Here is a 25024-nt window from a genome sequence, read left to right as displayed (position 1 = left end):
TCATCTAACTAACAACGGTGCTTCTGGGAAGAGAAAGGAGCGATAACGGAAAAGGGAAGCAGGCGGTTTTCGTTCCATCCTGAGCTGACCGGGCGGGCGTTCCAGGGTGCTCGGCTTCCCTGAAGCAGGCGGCGTTCCGCCCTGGGCGGGCCGGGCGCTCCCGGCTGCCCGGCTTCTGTGAAGGGGCGGCATTCTGCCCTGAGCGAGCCGGCCATCCCCAGCTGCCCAGCTTCACGGTCGTATATCGTCCTTCTCCCCAAAGACCTGTTGTCAGTATATATATTTCTTAAGGCCATATCTAAATGTGCTTGGTAACTAGTAAAATCCTCCAGGGGTTACAGTTTAAGTAACAAATTGTTCCAAGGGGCAGCAGCAGTGAAAGCCTCCAACAGCGAGCATGAACCCAGCCACTCCAGGCCCAACAGCTCGGGAAACGGCTCCTGGGTGTTCACCGAAGCCAAGCCCCACCTGTGTGCCCCAGAAAACAAGTTCCAGAGTCCCCTGGCCTGTTGGTGACAGCAGCCATGACCCTGAAGCCGCAAGCTGGTGGCATTTCCCTATAGCGTCTTTTTATTTATTTCTTTGACAGAGACAGTGAGAGCAGGACCACCAGCTCGGGGAGTGGAAGAGGGAAAGCAGGCTTCCCACCAAGCAGGGAACCTGACTTGGGGCTCCATCCCAGGACCCTGGGCTCATGACCTGAGCTGAAGGCAGACACCTAACCATGGAGCCACCCAGGTGCCCACAGAGTGTCTTATATAGCAGTGAACATTGTTCACTCCAGCTAGACAAAATAATGTGCGTGTCTTCACACCATGATGGGTAGGAAAGCTTGGCCAGGCCCCAGCACCCAGATATTTGGTCAAACACCAAACCAGATGTCAGGGTGAAAGTCTGGTTTAGGTGAGGTCAACATTTACATCAGCTAACTCCGGTTAAAGCGGAACACCCTCCATCACGTGGGTGGGCCTCATCCAATCAGTTGAAGGCCTTAAGAGAAAAACTTTGAGGCTCCCCCCCAAGGGAAAAAACTCTGCCTCCAGACGCAACATCAGCTCACTGCTGGGTCTCCAGATGCCGCCAGTGCCCACAACAATATGAGCAATTCTTTTTTTTTTTTAATATTTTATTTATTTTATTTGACAGACAGAGATCACAAGTAGGCAGAGAGGCAGGCAGAGAGAGGGGGGGGGGGAAGCAGGCTCCCTGCTGAGCAGAGAGCCCGATGCGGGACTTGATCCCAGGACCCTGAGATCATGACCCGAGCTGAAGGCATCGGCCTAACCCACTGAGCCACCCAGGCGCCCCAGTATGAGCAATTCTTAAAATAAATTTCTCTCTCGCTTTCTCACACTCTGTATAAATACACGCACAGGCACACTTCATTGAATTTCACTTCACTTTATTGTATTTCATGGATTTTGCTTTTTTTTTTTTTTTTTTTTTTTTTACAAATTTTAGATTTCTGTCAGACCTGGTTGAGCACGTCTGTGGGCACCATTTTTCCCACCAGCATTTGCTCATTTAATGTCTGCAGCCCATTTTGCTGATTCTCGTAAGATTTAAGCTTTTTCATTACTATTTTATCCATTAAGATGATCTCTGGTCAGTGATGATGATTCACAGACAACTCGCATGATAATATAGTTTACTTCAGCAACAAAGGATTTTTTTAAAAAGATTTTATTTATTTATTTGACAGAGAGAGAGAGAAAGACCACAAGTAGGCAGAGAGGCATGCAGAGAGAGAGAGGAGGAAGCAGGCTCCCCACCAAGCAGAGAGCCCAGTGCAGGACTGGATCCCAGGACCCTGAGATTATGACCGGAGCCAAAGGCAGAGGCTTAACCCACTGAGCCACCCAGGCGCCCCTCAAAGGATGTTTTAATTAAGGCTTGTAGGTTCTTTCTAAACATCATGCTACTGCACACAGAACCCACAGGGTAAATCTAATTTCCACATGCACTGGGAAACCAAAATTCATCTGACCCGCTTTATTGTGATGTTTTTTTTTTTTAATTTTATTTATCTATTTGACAGACAGAGATCACAAGAAGAGAGGCAGGAAGAGAGAGAAGGGGAAAGCAGGCTCCCCGCTGAGCAGAGAGCCCGGTGCGGGGCTCCATATCAGGACCCCGAGATCATGACCTGAGCCAAAGGCAGAGGCTTTAACCCACTGAGCCACCCAGGCACTCCTGATATTTGCTTCTTACAACAGAATTCCCTTCTTATAAAGTAATAAGTAAATAGATAAGTAATTTTTTTTTTATATAATTTAGGATTTCAGAGGTTGGGGGACAGACTCTGAGAGGAACAAAGGGCAGATTTCGTCATTGGCAGTGCCCTAGTTCTTGCAATGGCCGGTGATTCCAGAACTTTTTTTAAAAAAATATTTTATTTATTTATCTGACAGACAAAGATCACAAGTAGGCAGAGAGGCAGGCACAGAGAGAGGGGGAAGCAGGGTCCCTGCTGAACAGCGGGGCTCAATCCCAGGACCCTGAGATCACAACTGGAGCTGGAGGCAGAGGCTTAACCCACTGAGCCACCCAGACGCCCCTATCAAGTTTTGATTTTTTTTTTTAAGATTTATTTATTTATTTGACAGAGATCACAAGTAGGCAGAGAGAGAAAGGAGGAAACAGGCTCCCCGCTGAGCAGAGAGCCCAATGCGGGGCTCGATTCCAGGACCCCAGGATCATGACCTGAGCCAAAGGCAGAGGCTTAACTCACTGAGCCACCCAGGTGCCCCCCCATCAAGTATTGTTAACATTAGTTCATATACTAGGTTTTCTTTTTATCATTCGTTTGTTCTTAATACTATTGTAATAAAACCCGGGATGCTGGGGAGCTCAGTGGGTTCAGTGTCTGCATTCGGCTCAGGTCATGATCTCAGGGTCCAGGGATGGAGTCCTGCATCCGGCTCCCTGCTTGGCAGGGAGTCTGCTTCTCCTTCTGCTGCTTCCCTTGCTTATGCACTCCCTCTCAAATGAGTAAATAAAATCTTAAAAAAAAAAAACACACACACACACACACATTGCCAACTGAATTGTTCAGCTATACCTGCAGAGAGCTCCAGGAGAGAAGCCAGGTGGGAATTCCTGCATAGGCCCCGCCCACTGTCCCACAGCTGACACTGTCTCCTGATGCTCCATCACTCTGCCCACGTGCATGTTTCTATAAACTGCAGCCCCAAAGCTCTTTGCACTTTCCAATGTTTCCCTGTCGCTACAGCCATTGTTCACGGTCACAGCCAGGAAATTCAAACAGTATGGTTACATGACGGACATTCTTGGCGGGAATGCTCAGGGGAACCACGGCGGGAGGACCTAGGGATGCAGTGGGGCAGCAGGTATGTCTGGTGTGGACCTGCACTGGGACCAGGCACACACCTGAGCCACTCAGCAAGCTCTACCCGCCAGGCTCAACATCTCCTGGGTATTTTTTGTCCATTGTTACCCTGTTGGCCACTAAATGTTTCTCAAATTTCATCTTCTCTTCCTTATCAGTGACCTTTTTCCGGTAGGGACAGGCTTTCTTCTCCCATTCGCATCAGGAAGTGCACAGGGGATTCTGATCTTAGGCACCGGCTAGTCTGTGGCTGTCGTTCTCTGATGCTTACGCAGTCCCAGACCTACCCCGCCCGAGGGACTGTTTGGGGCACCCCCTCGCATTCTGAGCAAGTGCTGCCACCAGTTCTCCAGGCTCAGCCTGCACTCACTCCGCCCCGTCCCGGAGCCAGGCCTTTCTTGGAGCAGCTCTGGTTCCTTCCAGCAGAGAACAGAATTGAGAGACTGAGATGTGGTGCTCAGCGTGCCCACTGCGGCTGGGGTGTCATTGCTTTGAGGAAACACGCAGACACGCACCCACATCTGTGTGTCCGCAGGTGTATGCTTCTACATCTGCCCACGTCCCTGTGCAAGCGCACGCGCTTGTTCATGGAGTGAAACCGTCAGCTCGAACAGGCACCTCAGACTGTAACCCCTGGTCACAGGGCCAGTTTCAATCTCCACCCCTGGGTCCCTCAACCATGTGGCCTTGCTCTGTGTGCAGCGGAGGCCTGGGCATCACCAGTCTAAGGGAGGTTGGCTGAGCGAGGGCACACGGACTCACCGGGCAGGGGACAAGGGCTCAGCCAGACGACCTTCTGGAAGGGGCAAGAGAGGCAGAAGCAAACTTCCCAGGAAGCTCTGGAGCGAGGGCAAAACCCTAAGATATTCTGGATGGAACAAGCAGCCAGAAAAGATAGCTGCTGTCTGGCTCTGTGGAGACCTCAGGTCATGCAGGGTCACTGGAAAAGGTCAAACATGTCCCCGAGCAGCTGGGAGGGGGCTCGTCACACCCTGTTGTCCCCCAGGAGAGGCTGCCCTCCATTCGAGGCAAGAGTGACCCTAGTCACGGCCTCCCCAGACCTGCTTATGCATAACCAGCGACTACAACTTCTGACTGTTCTATTTCTAGGAATCCTGTTCCCTTTTTAAAATTTTATTTTTAATTTAATTTTTTTAAAAGATTTTATTTATTTATTTGAAAGACAGAGATCACAAGTAGGCAGAGAGGCAGGCAGAGAGAGACAGAGAGAGGGAAGCAGGCTCCTTGCTGAGCAGAGAGCCCGATGCAGGACTCGATCCCAGGACCCTGGGATCATGACCTGAGCCGAAGGCAGAGGCTTTAACCCACTGAAACACCAGGTGCCCCTTAATTCAATTTTTTAAGTTCACTCTACGCCCACCATGGAGCCCACTGCAGGGCTTGAACTCACAACCCTGAGATCAAGACCTGATCTGAAATCAGAGTCAGACACTTAACCCACTGAACCACCCAGGTGCCCCAATTTTATTTTACTTTTTTAAGTAGGCTCCAGGGCCAACATGGGGCTTGAACTCACAACTCGTGAGGCCAAGAGTCACATGCTCTACCGACCAAGACAGCCAGGCACCCTGGGATCCTTTTTCTTTTAAGCTTGTTCTGTTGCGGGTTTCATCCCTCTCGTCTGACACATACTTTCCCCAAAGAGAAAAAGTACTTCTGGGTTTAATGCGGGTGTGCTCTCAACTCAACACCGTGTCTTCAAAGAACGGGCAGCCTAAGGGAGACATCCACACACCCAGGACAAACATCGGCAAGGAGGGGGAAGTTGCTCTGGAGCTCATGGGCCACCGAGGGAGCAGGCTGACAGCTGGGAAGCTGGAGGGAAGCCGCTTGCCGTCACCAAGTGCTGGGCAGTGGAGGCTGGAGTCTTTCCAGGAGGGACTACACCTCTCCTGGGGCTCCCAAGGCCCCCAGCAGTGCTGGTGAGCACAGGCTACACGGGGCTGACAAGTGAAGCTGTCTGCCAGCCTCTGGGAGTGCACTTGTTTTAAGGCCAAGAGCAGCTTCAAATCCTGGAGAGCATTGACTGAGAAGCCCCAAGGCTAGAAACTGCCTGGAACTCCACACTGGAGCAAGGAATTGATTTTCTACCTCACAGGAGACAAAAATGCCCAGAAAGACAGCAGGTGTGGGCCTTCTGCCAGCCCGGATGAGGCAATCTCTTCAGTTTGTACATGAGCAAACCAAGATGTCGCTGGAGGTTTCGATGGACGCCAGCTGGGAATCGTGACCAGAGCGTCACGCTGAGACAGATCCGCAAACGGGGTGCAGCCAGGAGCCTTGGTGCCAGTGCCTGCGACGAGGGCGCCCCTGGACACCATAGCATCCTGTCTGCCGCTCATTCTAAGATAGTTCTGGGGGAAGAAAAGGAGAGAGAGAACAAAGGTGCTACATTACTGACATTTGGGGGATGTGGGTCAAGAGTGCTACTCTTGAACCACTGTTTCCATTTTAAGCTTAATAGGAACAGTAACAGGGATGTGGAGCAAGAACTGGGAGAAGGGCTGGTCATCTAAGGCCACCAACCCCAGTCCCTCGTGTGTCTCCTCAGCCCTGGCAAGGACCACCGCCATCTGCATCTTCTGCCCAGCGCCAACTGCTCACGGCGGCTGCAGGAAGCAGCAAGCTTTGGCCCCAGCCTCAGCCAGACCAGCTGCTCAGGGGGATTCTAGTCATGCCCAAGCCTCCTCCTCAGCAGGAGGCCTCACTCAGGCCCTGGTGCCAACGAGGCCTTTGGCAGAAAGCCCCATCTTCTTGCCTCTGCACCAGGAGCTCCTATCTCTCTTCTACGCTCCCTGCTCATCTGCCAGGGCTGAGCCCTTCCCTCCATGCCCATCTCCTGGCCACTGCAGGCCCTCACTGAACGAACACCCACTGTGTGCTCCCCAGCTTCGGGGATGACTCAAGCCTGTGGAAGGCAGTTGGACGCCTGTTTGCTGGGTGCTGTCCTTCCCCACCCACATTCACTCTATAGCACCGGGACATCTGGCTTACATACTCCCAAATGGCGGCGTTAGAAAGAGAACTTAGAATTGCAACGTGATCGGGGATCTCTGCTACAGGTCTCGGAGCTGTGTGACTTTTGCCCATCCCCAGAACCTGTGGGCAGTGGCTCTGCAGGCTCAGTACGAACTGTACCACTGACTCCTCAGTCTTTGTCCTCCCATCTTGTCTGCCTCCCTGATCCCTCCACACTGTCTCCTGGGAGCTAAGAGCAGATCCATCCCACCTGTGGTTCCCAACCCTGCTGCCCCTCTCCTCCACTGGGTTTGTCTGCGTCCCACAGACCCTGTCTCTTCTTGGCAGCCAGCCAGCTCTTTAAATTTAACACGCCACCTGACACTCGTACCCGGGCATCTGTGCTGGATTTGCCATAAGGCAGTCACAGCAGGTGTTTTAAGGTCATTGAGAAGAAATGAGCTTCTGGACAAGGAATGTGATACCACAAAAATGCACCAAAGCTCATCCCGCTGGGCTCCATTCTCTGTGAGTTGCATGGGGGAGGCGCACCTCAGGGATGGGACCCGGAGGTCTCTCATTAGTGCTCCCCATCATCTCCAGGACTGGTCCTCCCCAGCAGCCTTGGGCGGTCTAACATCAACGCAGACTCCTCTTGCCTCCCCGGGTTTTTAAATCTTGAAGCTTCTCTTGCCCCAAAGACCCCACGTGCTCCCTCCCTCGGCACCAGCCATGTCCAGTCCCTGCTCCCTTGGGGCTACAACACAGCTGTCGCCGCTAATGGACCCCGCCATGCCATCCCGTGCCCGCGGTCACGTCCTCCAACAACAGAGCAGACACACATGTCACTCGGCCGCTCACACAGCTCTGCCCCCAACCCCTGCCTAGAGGTCAAGGCCCTCCCGCGGCGGTGTTCCCCGCCCCCTCCGCGCAGACCCTGAGCTCCAGCCAAACCAGACTTCCTGCCGTGTGGGAACAGGTGCTCCGTCCGCCCGAGGTCACCACCCCCACCACCACCTGCCGGGATCCGTCCCCGTCCACCAAACGGCAGGGAACAGCTGGCCGTCTGACGGCTCAGAATCTCTGCTCCACAGGGTGCACCCAAATGTCACCAACGAGAAAACCCCTGAGGCATGACGTCATCACAAGTTTAAACACGAACTGTAAAGGATCTGAGAAACACGTGATCACCAAATACACCCAAGAGGTGAGACCTCGGCTCCGAACCCAAGCCCGAGATGCGACCCGCCGGGCAGAGCAGGCCTGCCCCGCGAGAGCAGAGGAGCGGCGGGTCGTTCCGAGCTGAGCCGGGCCGCGGGGACACCCTTCGCGGAGGCCGAACGGGCTGCAGCGCCCCGAGGGGCCCACGTCCTCCCCGGCCCCGACACTTTTCGGCCCGACCCGCCCGCGCCCACACGGCGGCGGACGGAAGCTGCGCCCCCACCCCCCACCCCTCCCGCCCGCAGCGATGACGTCACTGTGCCCACGTGACGCGCAGCGCCCGCCGCTCCCCGGCCGTTGCCCAGCAACGCTACCGGGTCAGCTTTGTTCTGAAGGCGGACGACCCCGGCCTCCTCCCTCCATTAATGACTCTCCCTCCAGAGGTCGCCGCAGTTGTAACCGCTGTTCCTACAAGGAGTGCAGTTATCTCGACAGGTCTGGGACCCGGGAGACACGCGACCGCAAACCGGACGCACACCGTCTCCGGGCCCTCCCGCGCCCTCCCGCGCCCTCCCCATTCTTGGACGTTCTCCCCCTCCCGGGACTCTCCGCTTCCCAGGGCGCCGCGCGCCGTGACGTCACTGTCCTGCGCCCCACCGCCGCCGCGGCGCGCGGCGCTTCCGGCCGCGAGGGCGTGTGGGCGGGGCGGGTGTCGTCAGGGGGCACGCGCCGGAAGCTGGCGCGAGCCGGACGGAAGTGGCGGGGCGGAGCGCGGGGCGATGGGGGGCGGCGGCGGCGGCGGCGGCGGCCGGCGATGAGCGGCGGGAGCGCGTGAGCGGCCGGCGGGCGAGGCTGGGGGCCCCGGAGAGCGAGCCGCAGGGCGGAGGGCGGGCGCGAGCGCGGCGGGCGGCGGCGGCGGCCGAAGCGCGGCGGCGGCGGCGGCGGCCGAGAAGATGGCGGACGGCGACAGCGGCAGCGAACGCGGCGGCGGCGGCGGGCCCGGGGGCTTCCAGCCCGCGGCGCGCGGCGGCGAGCAGGAGACGCAGGAGCTGGCCTCGAAGCGGCTGGACATTCAGAACAAGCGCTTCTACCTGGACGTGAAGCAGAACGCCAAGGGCCGCTTCCTGAAGATCGCCGAGGTGGGCGCGGGGGGCTCCAAGAGCCGCCTGACGCTGTCCATGGCAGTGGCTGCCGAGTTCCGCGACTACCTGGGCGACTTCATCGAGCACTACGCGCAGCTGGGCCCCAGCAGCCCGGAGCAGGTGGCGGCGGCGGCGGCGGGCGCCGAGGAGGGCGGCGGGCCGCGGCGCGCGCTCAAGAGCGAGTTCCTGGTGCGCGAGAACCGCAAGTACTACCTGGACCTCAAGGAGAACCAGCGCGGCCGCTTCCTGCGCATCCGCCAGACGGTCAACCGCGGCGGCGGCGGCCCCGGGCCCGGCGGCCTGCAGAGCGGCCAGACCATCGCGCTGCCCGCGCAGGGCCTCATCGAGTTCCGGGACGCGCTGGCGAAGCTCATCGACGACTACGGCGGCGACGACGACGAGCTGGCGGGCGGCCCGGGTGGCGGCGCGGGGGGCGCGGGCGGCGGCCTGTACGGCGAGCTCCCGGAAGGCACGTCCATCACTGTGGACTCCAAGCGCTTTTTCTTCGACGTGGGCTGCAACAAGTACGGCGTGTTCCTGCGCGTGAGCGAGGTGAAGCCGTCCTATCGCAACGCCATCACCGTCCCCTTCAAGGCCTGGGGCAAGTTCGGGGGCGCCTTTTGCCGGTACGCGGACGAGATGAAGGAGATCCAGGAGCGGCAGAGGGATAAGCTGTACGAGAGGCGCGGCGGCGACGAGTCGGAGGGCGAGGAGGTGGACGAGGACTGAGGCCGCCGCTTCCCCGATGGGCCCCCCCGCCCCGCCCCCCCCCCCCACCATCCCCTTGGCTGGAGAGCCCCCTTCCTGCTCTTCCCCAGGGGGCTAGTGGAAGCGGGGCAAGGGGGCCCCGTCGGGAGCTCACAAAGTTCAAAAACAGAACAGTTCATTGAAAGAAATAACCACAAGAGAACCATCGCGGACAATTCGAGGAAAGCAGCAAAGTTCCGAGGAACTGACCCCGACCAGCCTGCAGAACGGAGGCAGACTGAGCGAAGGCTTCTCGGTTTCCATCGTTTCCAGCCGGGGCTCGTGACCCGGTCAGGGCAGCCCTGCAGGGGCGCAGATCCCCTCGTGCCCGGGGCCAGGGAACGCTCGGGTTCCCCAGACCCATCCGAGACAACTGCTTTTGTGTTCTACCCGGGGGTCCTGGCCTGACGAGCTCACCGGGCCTCATTGCTGTGGGGTGGGTCTCCACCTCTATTGAGATCAGCATATCTAGGTCTTCGTGGAATTCTTGAGAAGAGCGAGGCCTTGGTCTCTGCCCCGTTCTGAGGGTGCAGGTTTCGTGAAAAGGAGCGCGACTTCTAATAATCATGGACAGGGCAGAATGAGAATTCAGGAAGCCACCAGGGAATATAGAAAGAAATTGGGTCCGTTTCGTCTAAAATGGTTTTGCGTGGAACCAGGACCAGTGTCTTTGTCTCTTTGTGGCTTTGTTTTCCTGGATGCCAAGGGATTCAGATGTCATTTCTTCAACTAGAATCTGTTACTAAAGGATTTTAGAAGTTGGCCAAGGGTTTTTTCAGAGCTAAGGGTCATTTTACATTGGGGGTTGCTGAGGTGGGCACAGGAAGAAATGTGACATTAAGCACAAGGACTGTCGTGAGTGGCTTAGTTGCTGCTCACTGAAGTCCTTCCCCTGGTTTCCAGGCACAGAGGTCCTCACCATGAGATGGCTTAGGGGTGAATGAGAGCCAGATCCCTGTGGCTGTTTCACCTGAGCCACTGAATTATGGCTACTTCAGCTGTTTGGGCCACTGGTTGACTGGATTTTCAACCGTAAAACTTGAAGATACCTACAAAAGGAACAGTGCGGCTGCAAGCCTGAGCTTTAATAGAATATACGTCCTCACAGAAAAGTTGGAAATAACCAAAACTGAAGTCTTCACCTACCTTCAGTTCTGTCTGTGGATTTGTTGAAATGCTAAAGATCCTCAGGTCCAGAATTCCAGCATCATTTTTTTCTTTCTAAAGTAAATTTTTAAGAACTCGATCCATTGTTTCAGTACCTCCCGATCAAAGTTGGCAAATGATGGATGAGAGTGATTGGAGCAGTGTGCCCTTTAGAAGCTGAAATCCATCGGGGTGGAGATGAAGGGAACGTGCAATGCTGACCGTGTCCCGGAAGCATTTTTCTACCATCTTGAAATTTCAACAGACTGGCCTTCGCCAGTTTATCCAGCTGTTTTTCAAGAATAAAAGTTGGGGTTTTCAAGGATCGCCTCTTCTATATTTTAAATGGATTTTCAGTAGAAATGATTTTTACTAATCAAGTACATCCCTCCCCATCACCAAGGTATTCCTAGAAGTGGCACAGACCTAGGCGACTTGGAATTGAACGGGAGCTAACGTTCTTTCCCAAGTTTGTAGCTGTTCTTTGGGTAACACCTTCTCAACCAGGAGGCAAGTAACCCCACCTCCACAATCTTAGTATTTTTCTTTTTTAATTGCATGCCTGCCTTTAATCTGAGCTGCCATTTAATTTATTGCATACCCTTTATTATCTGAGTTTGGTATTATTCAATCTATACAATCTTTTTGTATTTATTGGGAAATAAGTAATCTACAAAAAGGTCATCTTCATGCATCGTGGCCGAGAGGGAGGGAAAGAACTGTACATAAAATTAGGCTTTTTTAAAAAAATTAGACTATGATTCAGAATACTGTTGATCTTAGGTTTTTTTTTTTTTTAAGTGGAAGAGCCACAAACATTGGTGCCCTTTTCAGACTATTTCTCTACTCTCATCCTCCACAGTAGACTTTTTAAACGGATTTTTTTTAAAGCTTTTCCTTTTTTAAAAAAACTTTCTCCGTCGCAAAGAATGTTTCCTAAATTGTATGGGAGCAATAGTATTTTTGATGTTTTAAGGACATCCGTATATACTCGTACTGTATTTTGTACCACAAGGCAGCTGTTTTCAATAATGTCCTGCTGTATTGACCTGTGTGTTTTGAGTGTTGATTTCTTTGCTGCGGAGAACAGATCCCTAAGCCGTTTTAGGAAGGGCGCGCCGCGAAGCCGGCGTTCAATCCGGAGAAGCTGTTGCGGTTTCCAGCCGGGAGGCAGCAGGGAGAAACCAGATTGCAGCCCTCCGCTCACTGCTGTGACTTGTTCATTCTCACACCGTGTACAGTTCCCGTTCAGACCAACTTGTTTTGCTACGGTGGTGGCTCCGTTGCGCAGCGGCAGCGAGCCCGTTCGATTTTGCTAAGGTGCAGTACCTCCCCTTTGCAAGGGGCTGGCGCATTTTTCCTTTTCTTTTTGTTTGGCTGAATTGCAGTAACTGGCCTTGCCCTTCTAGTCTGTAGAAGTGACAGGGTCTTCACAGTCCTTCACCAGTGGCTCCTAAGCTATAATTAGTTGAATAGAAAGAATGTGGAAGTGGTCTGAGGCGTATAGAGCATATGCCAAGAACACTACCATATATGGCATCAGCTTTGGTTACCAGAGAAATTTTCTTAGTCATTAGACCATGTAACAGTAATATATCATATGTAAATCTTTAGATACCAATTTGAGAATCCTCCAAAAAAAGGAGCAAAGAATGCATAAGCTATGTGTTGGAAAAAGTAATTTATATTAAAATTTTGACCTGCCTATGTAAGATTAAGTGGTAAACGTCATAGTGGTGGGTTTGTAAGTCTTAACCGATCTCTGAGGTTCGTTTGTCCTGCAGGAGTGGCTCCCGGCCTCTCTCTTCACTGCAGGGAGATGACAGAAGGGTGTGGGTCGGTTGTAGCATTTCGCTGACCCTCACTGCACGCACTGTTCTGGGGCAGTAGAAGTCCGCGGGTCAGAGAGACTGCTCTTTTGATGTGTGGCCGGGTACCGAGGCCAGATTTCAGAACTCGTTCAGAAGCAGCACTTAGCAAAGGAAATCTGTTAATTCCGATTAGAAAATGGCATTACAGACTCTGGGAAACAACCAGATTTTTGTTGTTCTGGTTTTCATCCTCTACTATGAACAGTGATGTAGAGCTCGTCCTTCCACCTTGGCAAACCTCCCAGCTGATCACATGTTCAAAACAGTCCGGTTTCTAAGAAGCGGGGAACGAGGATCCCTTCTGCGGCTGTGGGCAGAGTGCTTCTCAAGCCGGTGCCGCGTCGGCCCGAGCAGTCCAGTCGCTGGAACGGTGGAATCAAAAGAGCGAAACTCCGTGGCGAGATCCCGCCTTCACCTCGTGGTTTCTATGGTCCCCACTCTGGTTCGAGTAGGGGGGCGGTTCTAGTCCGCGGAGAAAGCCTTCAGTGCATTTACTGCACAGAGCGCCACGGGACTATCCATGGCACCCAGAACTCACAGTGGAAGCCCAACGGGAAGCGCAGACACCCTGAGCTGCCGTGGGAGACGTGGAGTCGGTCAGGAGGGCTGTGGCCGTGACACACGGCTGCTTGTCAGGTCACTTTCCACAACAGTTTGCCGCCTGCCTGCCGGGGGAGGGGCTGGGGGTGCTGCAGGGGATGCTGGTGGCCCGGCCCCTCCCTCGCCTGGCAGTCAATTGCAGGTCTTTCAAAGAGACGCAAGCTTCACTTTTCTCAAAACAAAACAGTTGTCCTGTCTTATCTGAAACGATGCAGGGTTGTGGGCAGAAGAGGCTGGTTATAGTGCCCTCATATTGAGTGGTCTGAAAACGGCTGCACACTTCAGGCTAGTTGTTGAGGATGCTTTGTTCCGTGTGACCTTGACCGGCCCTCGGTGTGTGAGTGTTGGGGGGGTAGCTGACCTGCACAAGGTGTCGGAACTATCGCTGGGCGTCCGCCTTGCTCTGGAGGCGGGCAGCCTTAGGGGGAAGCTTGAGTGTGTCAGCCACGCACAGAATTCTTCACTGTAAATTTTGTTTTCATTTTTAACCCACTTTGCGGTACTTTGTCCAATGCACAACTGATCTCTCAGTAGATATTCATTTGCAAATAGTGTGGCCTTGATCAGTGAGAGGGAAGGAGGGAAGTGACCTCCGGTGCAGGTGCGAAAGGGGCTCACCGAGAGGCCTTGCTCGGGCCACTCTTGGCGTTGGATGCGCGTGTGGTCCGGCTCCTTCCCACCTGGGGAACGTTCCTGGTTTGACCCTGGAGTTTCAATTCAATTGAGTTGTCTTCTGTTTTTAGGAAGGATCAGAATTGCTCTGATAAGTAACAAAGTTGACTGCTTTGGTGTCCAATCTCAGGTTTTAGAATAGGGAGAGTGGTGTAAAGTGCCACTGTTGACTCTGAAAACAGTTTTAATGTAGTACACCCTAAAACTCACATGCATGAGGCCTGTTCAGAGAGCAGAGCCTCCCGCCGTTTTGCTCCTTTTCTACTTTGTACTTCACTTGAGAAAGTGTCGAGTGATCTTACATTGTATATTTCCATTGGAACCCCGACATATTTCTCAAAGATAAAGCACTTTTTGATAATGAAATTCATGGGATCTTCGTGTGATGTAGAACATGGTTTCTCAGGCTCCCTTAGATAATCTTATGGATATTGTTCTGTGTAAGAAGAGTGAGAATCTTTGCTAATGTTAGGAAGTTTGTATTACTGATCCAGAATGCATTCTGCTAGCTTCCAGTCGATGGGAGAGTAAACAATGCTGCATTCACAATTTAATAAGTTACTTTCCCTTAAGCCTTAAGGTAACTTTTTTTTTTCCTGCCAACAACAGCACTGAAGTTAGAGTAAGTGAATGAGATGATCCATTTTCAGGGTTGGTTTTAGAGTACTGTAAATCCACGAACTGTCTTCCGAAACATACGCTGTCCCCCTTGAGTAACCTAGATAATGGGCACATGGGCGGCTTGGGGGATAGGTTGTAGAAAAGAAAAAAGAAGGAAAACCATTTTTACCTAAGAAAAATACACAAAATTAAAAAGTGCGCGTCGGCGCCCCGTTTTTGAAATTGCAGATAGAGGGCGGAAATGGCAAACTAGAACGTCACTTGCCCAGTTTCTAAATCTAGGAAAGCAAAGTCATTGATTTTCAAATCCCCCCCCCCCCACAAAGTTTCCATAGCTCACTCGGGGACAGTGAGTTCCTTTATCCCAGTTCCCGAGGTAAAGTCACTGTTCCTGGTCCTTGGTCTTAAAATGAAGTTTCTTTACTGATGGCTTCAACAGACCATTCTTTGAATAAATGTGGTCCAGTTGTCAGGGTGAAAATCTGATTGGGAAAGTGAAAACATGATAAAGGCGTATCATGAAGACTAGGCACTCTGGCACGTTCCGGGTGATGCCCCTTCCCCTTGACCCAAGTCAGACTTCGATGAATGTATTCTGAGTTACCTGAGGAAATAGGGACTGTGCCGTCAGCGTGACCACCCTTGTTCACCATCTCCCTTGTGTTGCAATTCTGGCTCCTGCCTTTTGAGTCAGATGTGCGGGTGGGACTGGCCAGGCCCCGCTCTAACGGTGCAGCTGCCGCATGGGTCGTCCCCTGCTCTGTGGGCCCCTCGTCGCGGGAGGAACGAAGCTTCGTTTGAAGCCAAGTGGGGGTTCTCCCCTGTGGGGGGGTGCCAGCAGATGGTCTGATGAGGAGGCCTGGCTGTACTTAAGCGAGCTTGAGGTCGGGAGTCCAGGAGCAAATCTCGGGGGCCCTGTGTGTGAGAGGTCTGCGGACCCCGACAAGGGAGGGTCCACTGTGTCCGTCGGGGGTGACCTGGGGGCGGTCCTGCTGAGGGCAAGCGGGAGAGCCCCTTCATGCTGCCTGTGCGCGAGTGTGTCTGTCTGTCCTGCCTCTGGGAGGTCCAGCGGCAGACTGCATCCCCGGTGTTCTTGGCGTCAGCAGATCGGGCTGTTCAGAATGGCCTGGCTGGAAACAATGGCAGAAGGATGTTCCTTCTCTTTTTAAATTCTGTTTTCAGAGACACAACTGCAGGGAGAGGCCCAAGAACACTGCAGGACCAGACTGTCTAGAAGCACGTGTGTCGTAGGCCTCAGGCGGTTTTCACTGTTCATTGCTCTGACGCAAGGCCTAGACCCGCAGGGCACCCCACGCACCAAGGCTTTCCGGCCTGGGGGAGTTCACGGGGGGTGTGTAAGCCCGAGCACGGGGCGCGCTTCTTGAGCCTCACCCCACCGGCTGCGGTAGCAGGAGGCTGTTGCCCTGGGTCTTCCGCAGCGACCCTCAGTGCTGGGGGGATCACCGAGACCGTAGGTGTCGTTGAACAGCTTGGTGGGGATTGAGTCTTCCTTTTGCTCTTTCATGCAGATGTTTTCCCAGGATCATTCCTGAGTCCATTTGTCTCCTGATCCGTTTCTAGAGGCACAGCTTCTGGCCTGCAGGAGCCCTCCGTGCCGGCACAGCCCTCGGCCTCCTTCTGCTAGACAGTTCACTCCGAAGTCGGGGCTGGGGTCCTGCCCGCAGGGACTCTGCAGAAGTCGTTCAAAATGATGTAAAACCAAATCTTGATGGCAGGAGACTGAGCTTCCTGATCTAGACAGACAACTAGGTACTTAAAAAGGGGTCTGGGGGCGTCTTCCGTCTCTGTAAATACCCACATGCTTGTGCGTCGTAAACCAAGTGTGTGTTCCCGTGTGTGAATTTATAGAACTGATTTCTGCTTCAAGAGAAGCTGCACCTTTAATTTTGTAAGGCCCCTTCCACCCGTAACCCTATAAATACTTGTAAATAGAACGCCGAAATTTGTAGCGATAGGATCAACTTGGGAATATCTGCTGAGAGACCAAAAAGTTCATTTTTTTAAGTACCTTGGTTAAAGAATAAAGATTATTCCTCTTATTTTTTAAAAGAAGAATGCACTTTAACAGCTGCATGGGCAGTTCAGAGCCCGTGAGGTGCAGTGCCGTTCAGAAATCACACTTCCTGGAAACCGTTCAGAAGCAGAGTGTAGACGGGCTGTTGCGCTCACGGCCCAGAGGCGGAAGCTCGGGCGCCTGCCGGTGTGGACGCCAGCAAGGCTGCCACGTGGGCACGGCCGGAAGCTTCCGACGGGCCTGTGACCAGCGGGTCCCGTGCTGACCACTAACTAGCAAAACTGACAGAAACACAGAGCCCAGAGCTGAAGAGCCCTTACTGCTGGTGTGCACTCCTCACCATTGCAGACTCCGCAAATGGAGTTTTACAGTCTGTATTTAAAAATTGTATGTTTGTAACAAATAAAGTATGCAGAAAAGTGAATGGCAACCGTGTGCTGGTGTGTCTGATTTAAGGAGCCAGGTGGGGACGGAGAGGGAAGGACCACTCAGCACGCCGGCCTCGCAAGTAGGTCTGGGACGGGGCGAGTCCCCTCTCAGCGGAGCCATCCCAGCCCCCCAGGGGAAGACAGGGATAGTAGCTGGCGAGCCCCAGGACCCTTTGCGCTTTTGGAAGCATCTGGAGGAAGCTGGGGTTGCATGTTCGTCTCCTGCTGCAGTCCAGTCCCAGACAGGCCGCTTGGCGTTTTTGTTCCTGGCCCCTGGCTGTCAGGCCTGGTCATTTCCAGTGGTGGCGAGAACCTGTTCCCCAGGGTCCCCCCTCCACCATCACAGCTGTGCCCAGGGAGCGGGTTGGGCAAGTTCTCCCTGGCCTTGAAGGAGAAACTCACATCCTAGGTCCCAGCTGGGTTTCCTAAACCTTTGGCCTCAGGAGCCCCTTTACAACTACCTAGGGCAGCCCCCCACCCCGCAAGGAGCTTATAGCTTTCAGGCCAGGATAAACTAATCCCTACCACATTAGACATTTTAATTTGAAGACAAAAATACAAGTATGCAGCCCTGGGCTACCAGCCATGGAGCCTCTGGGAGGAGAGCTGGTGAGAAGGAGGTGAGGGGCAAGCACTGCTGTGGCTGGGGAGTGGTCCTGACTCAGGCATCCCAGGGTCCCTCTTGCTGAAGGTGATGGATGGGGTGGAGACCCGCACAGCTATCACCCCTGGTGCTCCCAGGCTTCTCCAGCTGAGTTAGAGTCTCCTGCTATGGAACATTCTCTCTCCTCCCAGCCCCACGGTGTCCCTGGGACTCATGTCCCTGGCGGTGGCCCTCGCTGCAGACCCCTTTGGGGAGCCCCAGGCCCCCCTGCGCCAGTCTTTGGGACACAGACACGGGTGTCCACTGGGCTTTGTTCTGCCTTTTTGAGCTCCCCAGTGGTCCTTCTGAGTCTGGGATGTGAACCAGTGGCCTGTGGGACCCCAGGGAGCCAGGAGAAAGCAGGGGAAAGGCTGGGGATCTCTGCTGCAGAAAACATGCAACTCGGGATGGCAGAGCATGCCCCGACTGGCCTGACCTCCAGGTCGCGGTGCCTAGACTGCCTGTATGTCCACCCAGATCCCAAGCCACAGCTGCTCTGGAGGGTTTGCAGGGGCGGCCCTCCCCAGGGAGGCCGGGGCTCCTGCTCGCTCTCCAAGTGGGGCCTGGGATGCCGCACCCCCAGCGAACTACCAGGGGCAGGTGCAGGGGCCAGACGGCACTGTGACCCGCGGGGAGCTCCGAGCCCACAGGGACTGTGGGGTTGCTCCTGGCCCGCGGGCCTTTTGGGTACCATGAGCTAGCTTGTCCCTGGCTCTGTCACACACTAGCAATGTGGCTCTGGGCAAGTATCTAACACGGAAAAACCTTGTGGTCCCCCGCCAGTCTGGTGTCGGGAGAAGCCACCTGGTGGCCGCTGCTGGAATCTGTATGGGACTGAGGTCGGTAGGTCACTCGTAGGAGCCCCTACATGCAGGCGTGGCCGGCCAGGCTGCAGAACACGAGGTCTGGGGCACAGTGGGAACAGGCAGGGGCTTTGGGGAGAACCGGGCGAGGGGAGGAGGGGGCTGAGTCCCGCGCTGGGTCCCTTGAGGCCAGGACTGGCTGCACCAGCGCATCTCCCTCCTTAGGGGCCACCTGTGCGCAATCTCAGATCCCCAGACACCCCTCCGCAGACCCCCAGTGGGGACCGGGGGCCCAGAGTGGGCAGCAGAGGCGGGAAACAGCGGGGACCCAGGGAGGTGCTCCAGCGGTGGAGGGGCGCTCCACGAGATGTGCCAGGTGCCTCTGCTATCCACCCACGCTCCACCCCCCACCGAGACAGGGGACTGAGGGACTCCCCTGGGGTCCCACTGACCCAGTCTTCACAGCTGGGAAGCAGACATCAGCCCAAGCCAGCGACATGAGGCCTTCACTCCTTGCAGGAAACACCACCGCTGAAGTTAGAAGGTACTCCCCACGCGGGAGGTGACTTCTCTCCGACCTCCACAGCACTCTGTGCAGACCTCTGGGGCCCCAGTTCAGGCCTCCCAGCTCCTCAGTGGCGGGGAGTGGGCACACTTGTAAGACAGGGCTCTGCTTCCGTGCTGGGAGCCCCGGGTACCCCACAAAGGTCTGCAGGACCTCCTAGGGTTCCCCCGGAAAAGCAGCCAACTAGGAACTGTGGATCCCACTCATCAATGCCCTCAGAGTATGGTGTTGGAGAACAAAATCAGAACAGTCCCCAGAGTTAAAAAGAAAACCATTCTGAGGGGCTCATCTGTATCAGTGACCCAGATGGAAAAGGCTGGACTTGTATCCGGGTGAGCCCAGCTCAATCGAAAGCACCCCCAGCTCGCTCTAGACCTTAAAATCATGGTTTCCCTCCCAGAACACAAATGGTTCCAAAGTCACGTTGCAGGGGGGATTGGAACCAGACAGGAAGTTCATATGAAGCCAGCGGGAAGTGCAAGTAAACCTGACAATAGCCCCTTCGTAATTTTATATTTTCTCCTATCCTAGGTGTCAAACCAGGAAACTGCCAAGAGAGTAAGTAAGAACGGGCAGTGGTCAGTTACTCGAGTGCACAACAGGCTTCCCAGGGCTGGGCCACAGGCCAGAAGCTGGGGGCGTGGACGGAAGCCGTGGGTCGCGGCCTGGCCCAGACTCGGCCTCCCTCTGGCTTCCCCAACTTCTCCCTCCCAAGGCTCTGCCAGGAAGCCCTCCTAGACTGTCCCACCCTCAAAACTGTCCTGTCCTTTGCTCATTTATTCGGCATCCCTCATAACTGGTGGGCATCATTTTGGCAATTAAAATCTCCAAACTTTCTTTTATTATAAATTTTTTAAAAGACTGTATTTATTTCACAGAGAGAGAGGGAACACAAGCAGGGGCAGTGGGAGAGGGAGAAGCAGGCTTCTCGCCCACTAGGGAGCACGATGTGGGGCTCGATCCCAGGACCCCAGGGTCATGATCCCAGAGTCCTGGGATCGAGCCCTGCACAGAGGCAGATGCTTAACGACTGATCTAGCCAGGTGCCCCTATTACAAATATAAATGCAGGGGCACCTGGGTGGCTTAGCAGGTTAAAGCCTCTGCCTTCGGCTCATGTCATGATCCCAGGGTCCTGGGATCAAGCCCCAAATCAGGCTCTTTGCTCAGCAGGGAGCCTGCTAACCCTCCTCTCTCTGCCTGCCTCTCTGCCTACTTGTGATCTCTATATGTCAAATAAATAAATAAATAATGATTGTTCTTTCTCCAAACCCACTCCTTTATTTTTTTTTTAAAGATTTTATTTATTTATTTGACAGAGAGAGATCACAAGTAGATGGAGAGGCAGGCAGAGAGTGAGAGAGAGGGAGAGAGGGAACCAGGCTCCCTGCTGAGCAGAGAGCCCGATGCGGGACTCGATCCCAGGACCCTGAGATCATGACCTGAGCCGAAGGCAGCGGTTCAACCCACTGAGCCACCCAGGCACCCTCCAAACCCACTCCTTAAAGGTAACTATTACTGGTAAACAGTTCAGCATGTGTCCTTTTAAAAAATGTTGATAATTTTTAAAAATCTCAGCAGTAGTAAGTGCCCACCACATTTATGTATTTTTTTAAGATTATTTATTTATTTATTTTGAGAGAGAGAGAGTGAGAACTTGCACAAGCAGGGAGGAGGGCAAAGGGAGAGGAAGAAGCAGACTCCCCGCTGAGCAGAGACCCTGATGCGGGGCTCGATCCCAGGACCCTGGGATCATGACCTGAGCCGAAGGCAGAGATTTTAACCCACTGAGCACCCCAGGCTGCCCTGAATGTATTGATATATATTGAAAACATGTCAGAGTAGCTCACCAGGTGAAATGAAGCAGAACCCTCATTAGGTACGATAGTGGCTATTCCTTGTGTGTCACTCTGGGCTACAAAGCCAACTCTGAAGTAGGAACTGAATCGAAAAGCAACCTATTTTTTTCATGATTTTAGGTTCCTTTGCGTCAAGCACGGGCCTTTCCATCTTCTCTAGTGGCGAAACAAAAACTTTTGAGCCTCTAAGTTGAGAGAAAGTGTCTTTATTTCGTGAGCTCTGAAGAACAGAGTGATGGTTTGCTGATTGCATTTCTGATCAACTTTTGTGTATTTCAGGCAAATAACCTGCACTCACAGTTAAGAAGTTGTGAAATGGAGTGACGCCACCTGTGCTCTGTGTCACGAGAGTATTGCGCAGTTTAGGAACATGAAAATCTGTTCTTTCTTTCTTTTTTTTAATTGTGGGACCTACAGTGTTTCCTGAGACCGTACCTACGTCTCGCTGCTTCTGACCTTGAAGCTTTGGCTTAGAATTCAGAGAGAGCCTTTATGAATATGCATATCGTGTCCCCAGTAATGCCGAGTTCAGAACATGAAGGCAGCCTCAAGTATAAATAATGCAAAAAGAGAAAGCATGTTTGGTTCTCAGGAAGAATGGCAGAAAACAGTGTGCAGGGGGCGGGCAGGAGAGCTGCTATCAGCGATGTGGAATGTTCTAGTGCAGCAGCTGCTGTTTCCTGGCTGTGAAAACCCAGCTGGGGACGTCACTCAGGCAAGTGACTCATCCGGACAGGGTTGGGGGGTTCCCATTTGTCTGCTCAGCAGACACCACACCTTTCCCAGGGGCCGCAAGCTTGCTTTGGACACACTTGCTGACATCTTCCAGACCTGTGGCAGCTGAAGGTTTTCTCTTCTGTGCATAGGACTTAGGATAAAACAAGTCTTGGGGGGGACACCAGGGCTTTTCACTGTGGGTTTCTACATGCCCCTGCCACTCGCCTTCAAAGCCCACACTTGAGGGGCCAGCCCTTCGGCTTCCCCGGAAAGCTGCTCTCACCCTCCAAGGGCCAGGCCTGACCTGGCGGCGAGCAGACATCCTAGAGCAGGACTGGGGGCATGGCAGGGGCGTTACCCCACAGCAGTTCCTAGTTATGTGAAAATAATCTCCCTCATAATAGAAATGCAGGGCGCCTGGGTGGCTCAGTGGGTTAAGCCGCTGCCTTCGGCTCAGGTCATGATCTCGGGGTCCTGGGATCGAGTCTCGCATCGGGCTCTCTGCTCGGCAGGGAGCCTGCTTCCCTCTGTCTCTCTCTGCCTGCCTCTCCATCTACTTGTGATTTCTCTCTGTCAAATAAATAAAATCTTTTAAAAAAAAAAATAAGAGAAATGCAAAGTTAAACTGACCGAGAAGCTGTTTCTCAACGATGGTCAGACAGCAAACTCTGCTGGTAATTCTGTGGGTCCACAAGTTCTCGTGCGTTACTGCGGGAGCGCACAGCCCCCAGGAAGCGTCTGGCAAGATCTAGCACAATGACCTGAGAAGCGGGTCTTTGGCCCAGCAGTTCCGATTCTAGGAATCTACCCCAAAGACATCCTGGCAACACGTGGCAAGTACATGACCCCTGAGCCCCTTTGGTCACTGTGCTCTTCGCAGTGAGGTCTGACAGGAATTTTTATGGTCCTAACATCTATGTTTGCTACTCAATTTTGACAAAATGTCTGTTGAACTATTATAAATATACCATATTCCTAACCTTTTCTTTTATGGCAAACTGGAGAATATTTTATTTGGAATAATAAAACAATTTCCTTTTTTTCTTTTTGTCTTTTCACTGACTACAAGCCAAATTCGTGGAGCCTCAGATTGTTGATTGTTTTATTTTTTTAAAGGATTTCATTTATTTACTTGACAGACAGAGATCACAAGTAGGTAGAGAGGCAGGCGGGGTGTGGGGAAGCAGGCTCCCTGCGGAGCAGGGAGCCCGATGTGGGGCTCGATCCCAGGACCCTGAGACCATGACCTGAGCCGAAGGCCCCATTTTTTTGTTGGCGTTTGATAACAGTTTAACATCTAGCTTTTTTTTTTTTTTCTTTTTAGTATTTTATTCTTTCTTAGAGAGACGGGGGGGGGAGAGGGAGCAGACTCCCTCAGCAGGGAGCCCGGATGCAGGACTCGATCTCAGGACACTGGGATCATGACCTGAGCCGAAGGCAGATGCTTCACCCACTGAGCCCCCCAGGCGCCCCTAATCTCTTGCTTTTTACTTCTTTGACTCTACCTTTTCAAATAGATAACATTTCAAAATCAAAACAATATAAAAAGGAGATTGAAGTCTTGCTCCCTACTGTCCCCATCGGTCCCCATCCTCCCGTGATGACAATTGCCCTAGACTGGACTGTCCGTGCTGCCTGCCGCCTCAGCGCCCATCCCCCACGCGTTTCCCACCAGTTGTCATGCATTACAGGATACCATTTCCCTTTTATTAGAACACGAAGTCATATGTTTCGGGGACCTCTAGCTGGTCCGAGCTTGGTTCGGAGTGCAGTAGCAGAACACATGCTTCATCACGTCGTTAAAGTTGCTAAGAGACCAGCAATGACCTTCTCTGTGCTGACCCTTTCCAAAGCCAACAGATCACATTCCTGTCAAGCCCGCAGGGACTGGGCTTGCCCCTGGGGTGGCTGCGAACAGGGGCTGCTTTGTCAGGTGGTGGTGGGAGGTGTGAAGGCTGCTGTCTGGGATCAGGGGAAATCCCTGGTGATGGGTGTTTGAGCTGCGTACAGAGGGACCCAAATGCTCTGACTACAGTGGCTTCATCAATTCAGCGTGTGGTAGCAATCTGTGGCTGGGGCGCCTGGGTGGCTCAGACTATTAAGCATCTGCCTTCAGGTCAGGTCATGATCCCAGGGTCTTGGGATCAAGCCCCGCATCGGGTTCTCTGCTCAGCGGGGAGCCTCCTTCCCCCTTTCCCTCTGCCTGCTGCTCCCCTGCTTTTGCTCTCTCTCTAATAAACAAACAAAATCTAAAACAAAAAATCATATGGCATCGTCATCAACTTTTCACAGGTTTCAGAGCAGCTAAACAACAAAATAGCCATGAGACAATGAGTGTTGAACCTACCAAGTCCTCGAGCACAGCACTGTGGGTTTTCACTCTTTGTTGTTAACATCCTATTTTAGAAATGTTTGAGCCTCTGAAAATGAACATAGGGGCACCTAGGTGGCTCAGTCATTAAGTGTCTGCTTTCAGCTACAGTCATGATCCTGGGATTGAGCCCCACATCCGGCTCCCTGCTCAGCGGGAAAGCCTGTTTCTCCCTCTCCCACTCCCCCTGCTTGTGTTCCCTCTCTCACTGTGTCTCTCTCTGTCACATAAATAAATTTTTTTTTAGGGGCACCTGGGTGGCTCAATGGGTTAAAGCCTCTGCCTTCGGCTCAGGTCATGATCCCAGGGTCCTGGGATGGAGCCCCACATCGGGCTCTCTGCTCAGCAGGGAGCCTGCTTTCCCCCTCTCACTCTGCCTGCCTCTCTGCCTATTTGTGATCTCTGTCTGTCAAATAAATAAAATCTAAAAAAATATATATATATATATTTAAAAAAAAAAGAGTTGAAAGAATCAGAGACAGCTTACAAATGACTTGACGTGACTCACATGGCCTTTCTGGATCTTTCTGGTATGGAAAATGAGGATCATAGATTGTACTTTGCTTTTTATTATAAGGATCAAAAAGCATGTATGGAAGGCACATTATACTTGACGATGGCATCTAGCACAGAGCAGGGGCCCCTCAAATTTTAAGGCTGCATGAGCTTTCATGCTTGAAAAATGTAGTCACTTGTCCTATTATCACATTAATTTTTTAAATGTAAAATTGAAACATTTTTAAATGCTTTTAAAAAAAGATTTTATTTATTTGACAGACACAGATCACAGGTAGTCAGAGAGGCAGAGAGAGAGGAGGAAGCAGGCTCCCTGCTGAGCAGAGAGCCCAACCACCTAGGTCCCCCAGTTTAAAACCTTCATAATAAAAAATTACCGGGGCGCCTGGGTCGCTCCGTGGGTTAAGCCCCTGCCTACGGCTCAGGTCATGATCCCAGGGTCCTGGGATTGAGTTCCACATCGAGCTCTCGGCTCAGTGGGGAGCCTGCTTCCTCCTCTCTCTCTGCCTATAGTTATTTGACAGAGAGATCACAAGTAGGCAGAGAGAGAGGAAGAAGCAGGCTCCCTGCTGAGCAGAGAGCCCAATGCGGGGCTGGATCCCAAGACCCTGAGATCATGACCTGAGCAGAAGGCAGAGGCTTAACCCTCTGAGCCACCCAGGCGCCCCAAATAACAATCTTTTAAACAATTACAAATACACATATCCTGTGCCTGTCAGTCAAGGTCTATTCTGGTTCCAGAAAACATACCTGTTGTCGGAACAGAGAGGATGTAAAGGTTGCTAACTGGATACAGAGTT

At 53.0% G+C, this 25024-nt stretch overlaps 1 protein-coding gene and 1 long non-coding RNA gene across 2 annotated transcripts; one reads left to right on the top strand and one right to left on the bottom strand.

Annotated features, from left to right (window-relative positions):
• Positions 1–5008: 5008 nt before the first annotated feature.
• On the bottom strand, positions 5009–8126 carry LOC309844832. Its single transcript, XR_014300923.1, has 2 exons — positions 7864–8126; positions 5009–5724 (listed from the first exon to the last, which is right to left on the bottom strand). It is a non-coding gene; the product is annotated as an uncharacterized lncRNA (long non-coding RNA).
• Positions 8127–8297: 171 nt separating this feature from the next.
• On the top strand, positions 8298–10846 carry PURB (purine rich element binding protein B). The gene has a single exon (XM_082692139.1). The coding sequence runs from the start codon at positions 8443–8445 to the stop codon at positions 9358–9360; it is 918 nt and encodes a 305-aa protein (XP_082548265.1). The 5' UTR covers positions 8298–8442; the 3' UTR covers positions 9361–10846.
• Positions 10847–25024: the final 14178 nt, after the last annotated feature.

Source organism: Mustela nivalis (assembly GCF_964662115.1).
Source record: "Mustela nivalis genome assembly, chromosome: 12".
Taxonomy (NCBI): domain Eukaryota; kingdom Metazoa; phylum Chordata; class Mammalia; order Carnivora; family Mustelidae; genus Mustela; species Mustela nivalis.
This window is presented reverse-complemented; position numbering and strand designations above follow the sequence as displayed.

What these genes read in the sequence shown, in the direction of transcription:
- PURB (XM_082692139.1), top strand. Translation starts at nt 8,443, where the DNA reads ATGGCGGACGGCGACAGCGGCAGCGAACGCGGCGGCGGCGGCGGGCCC.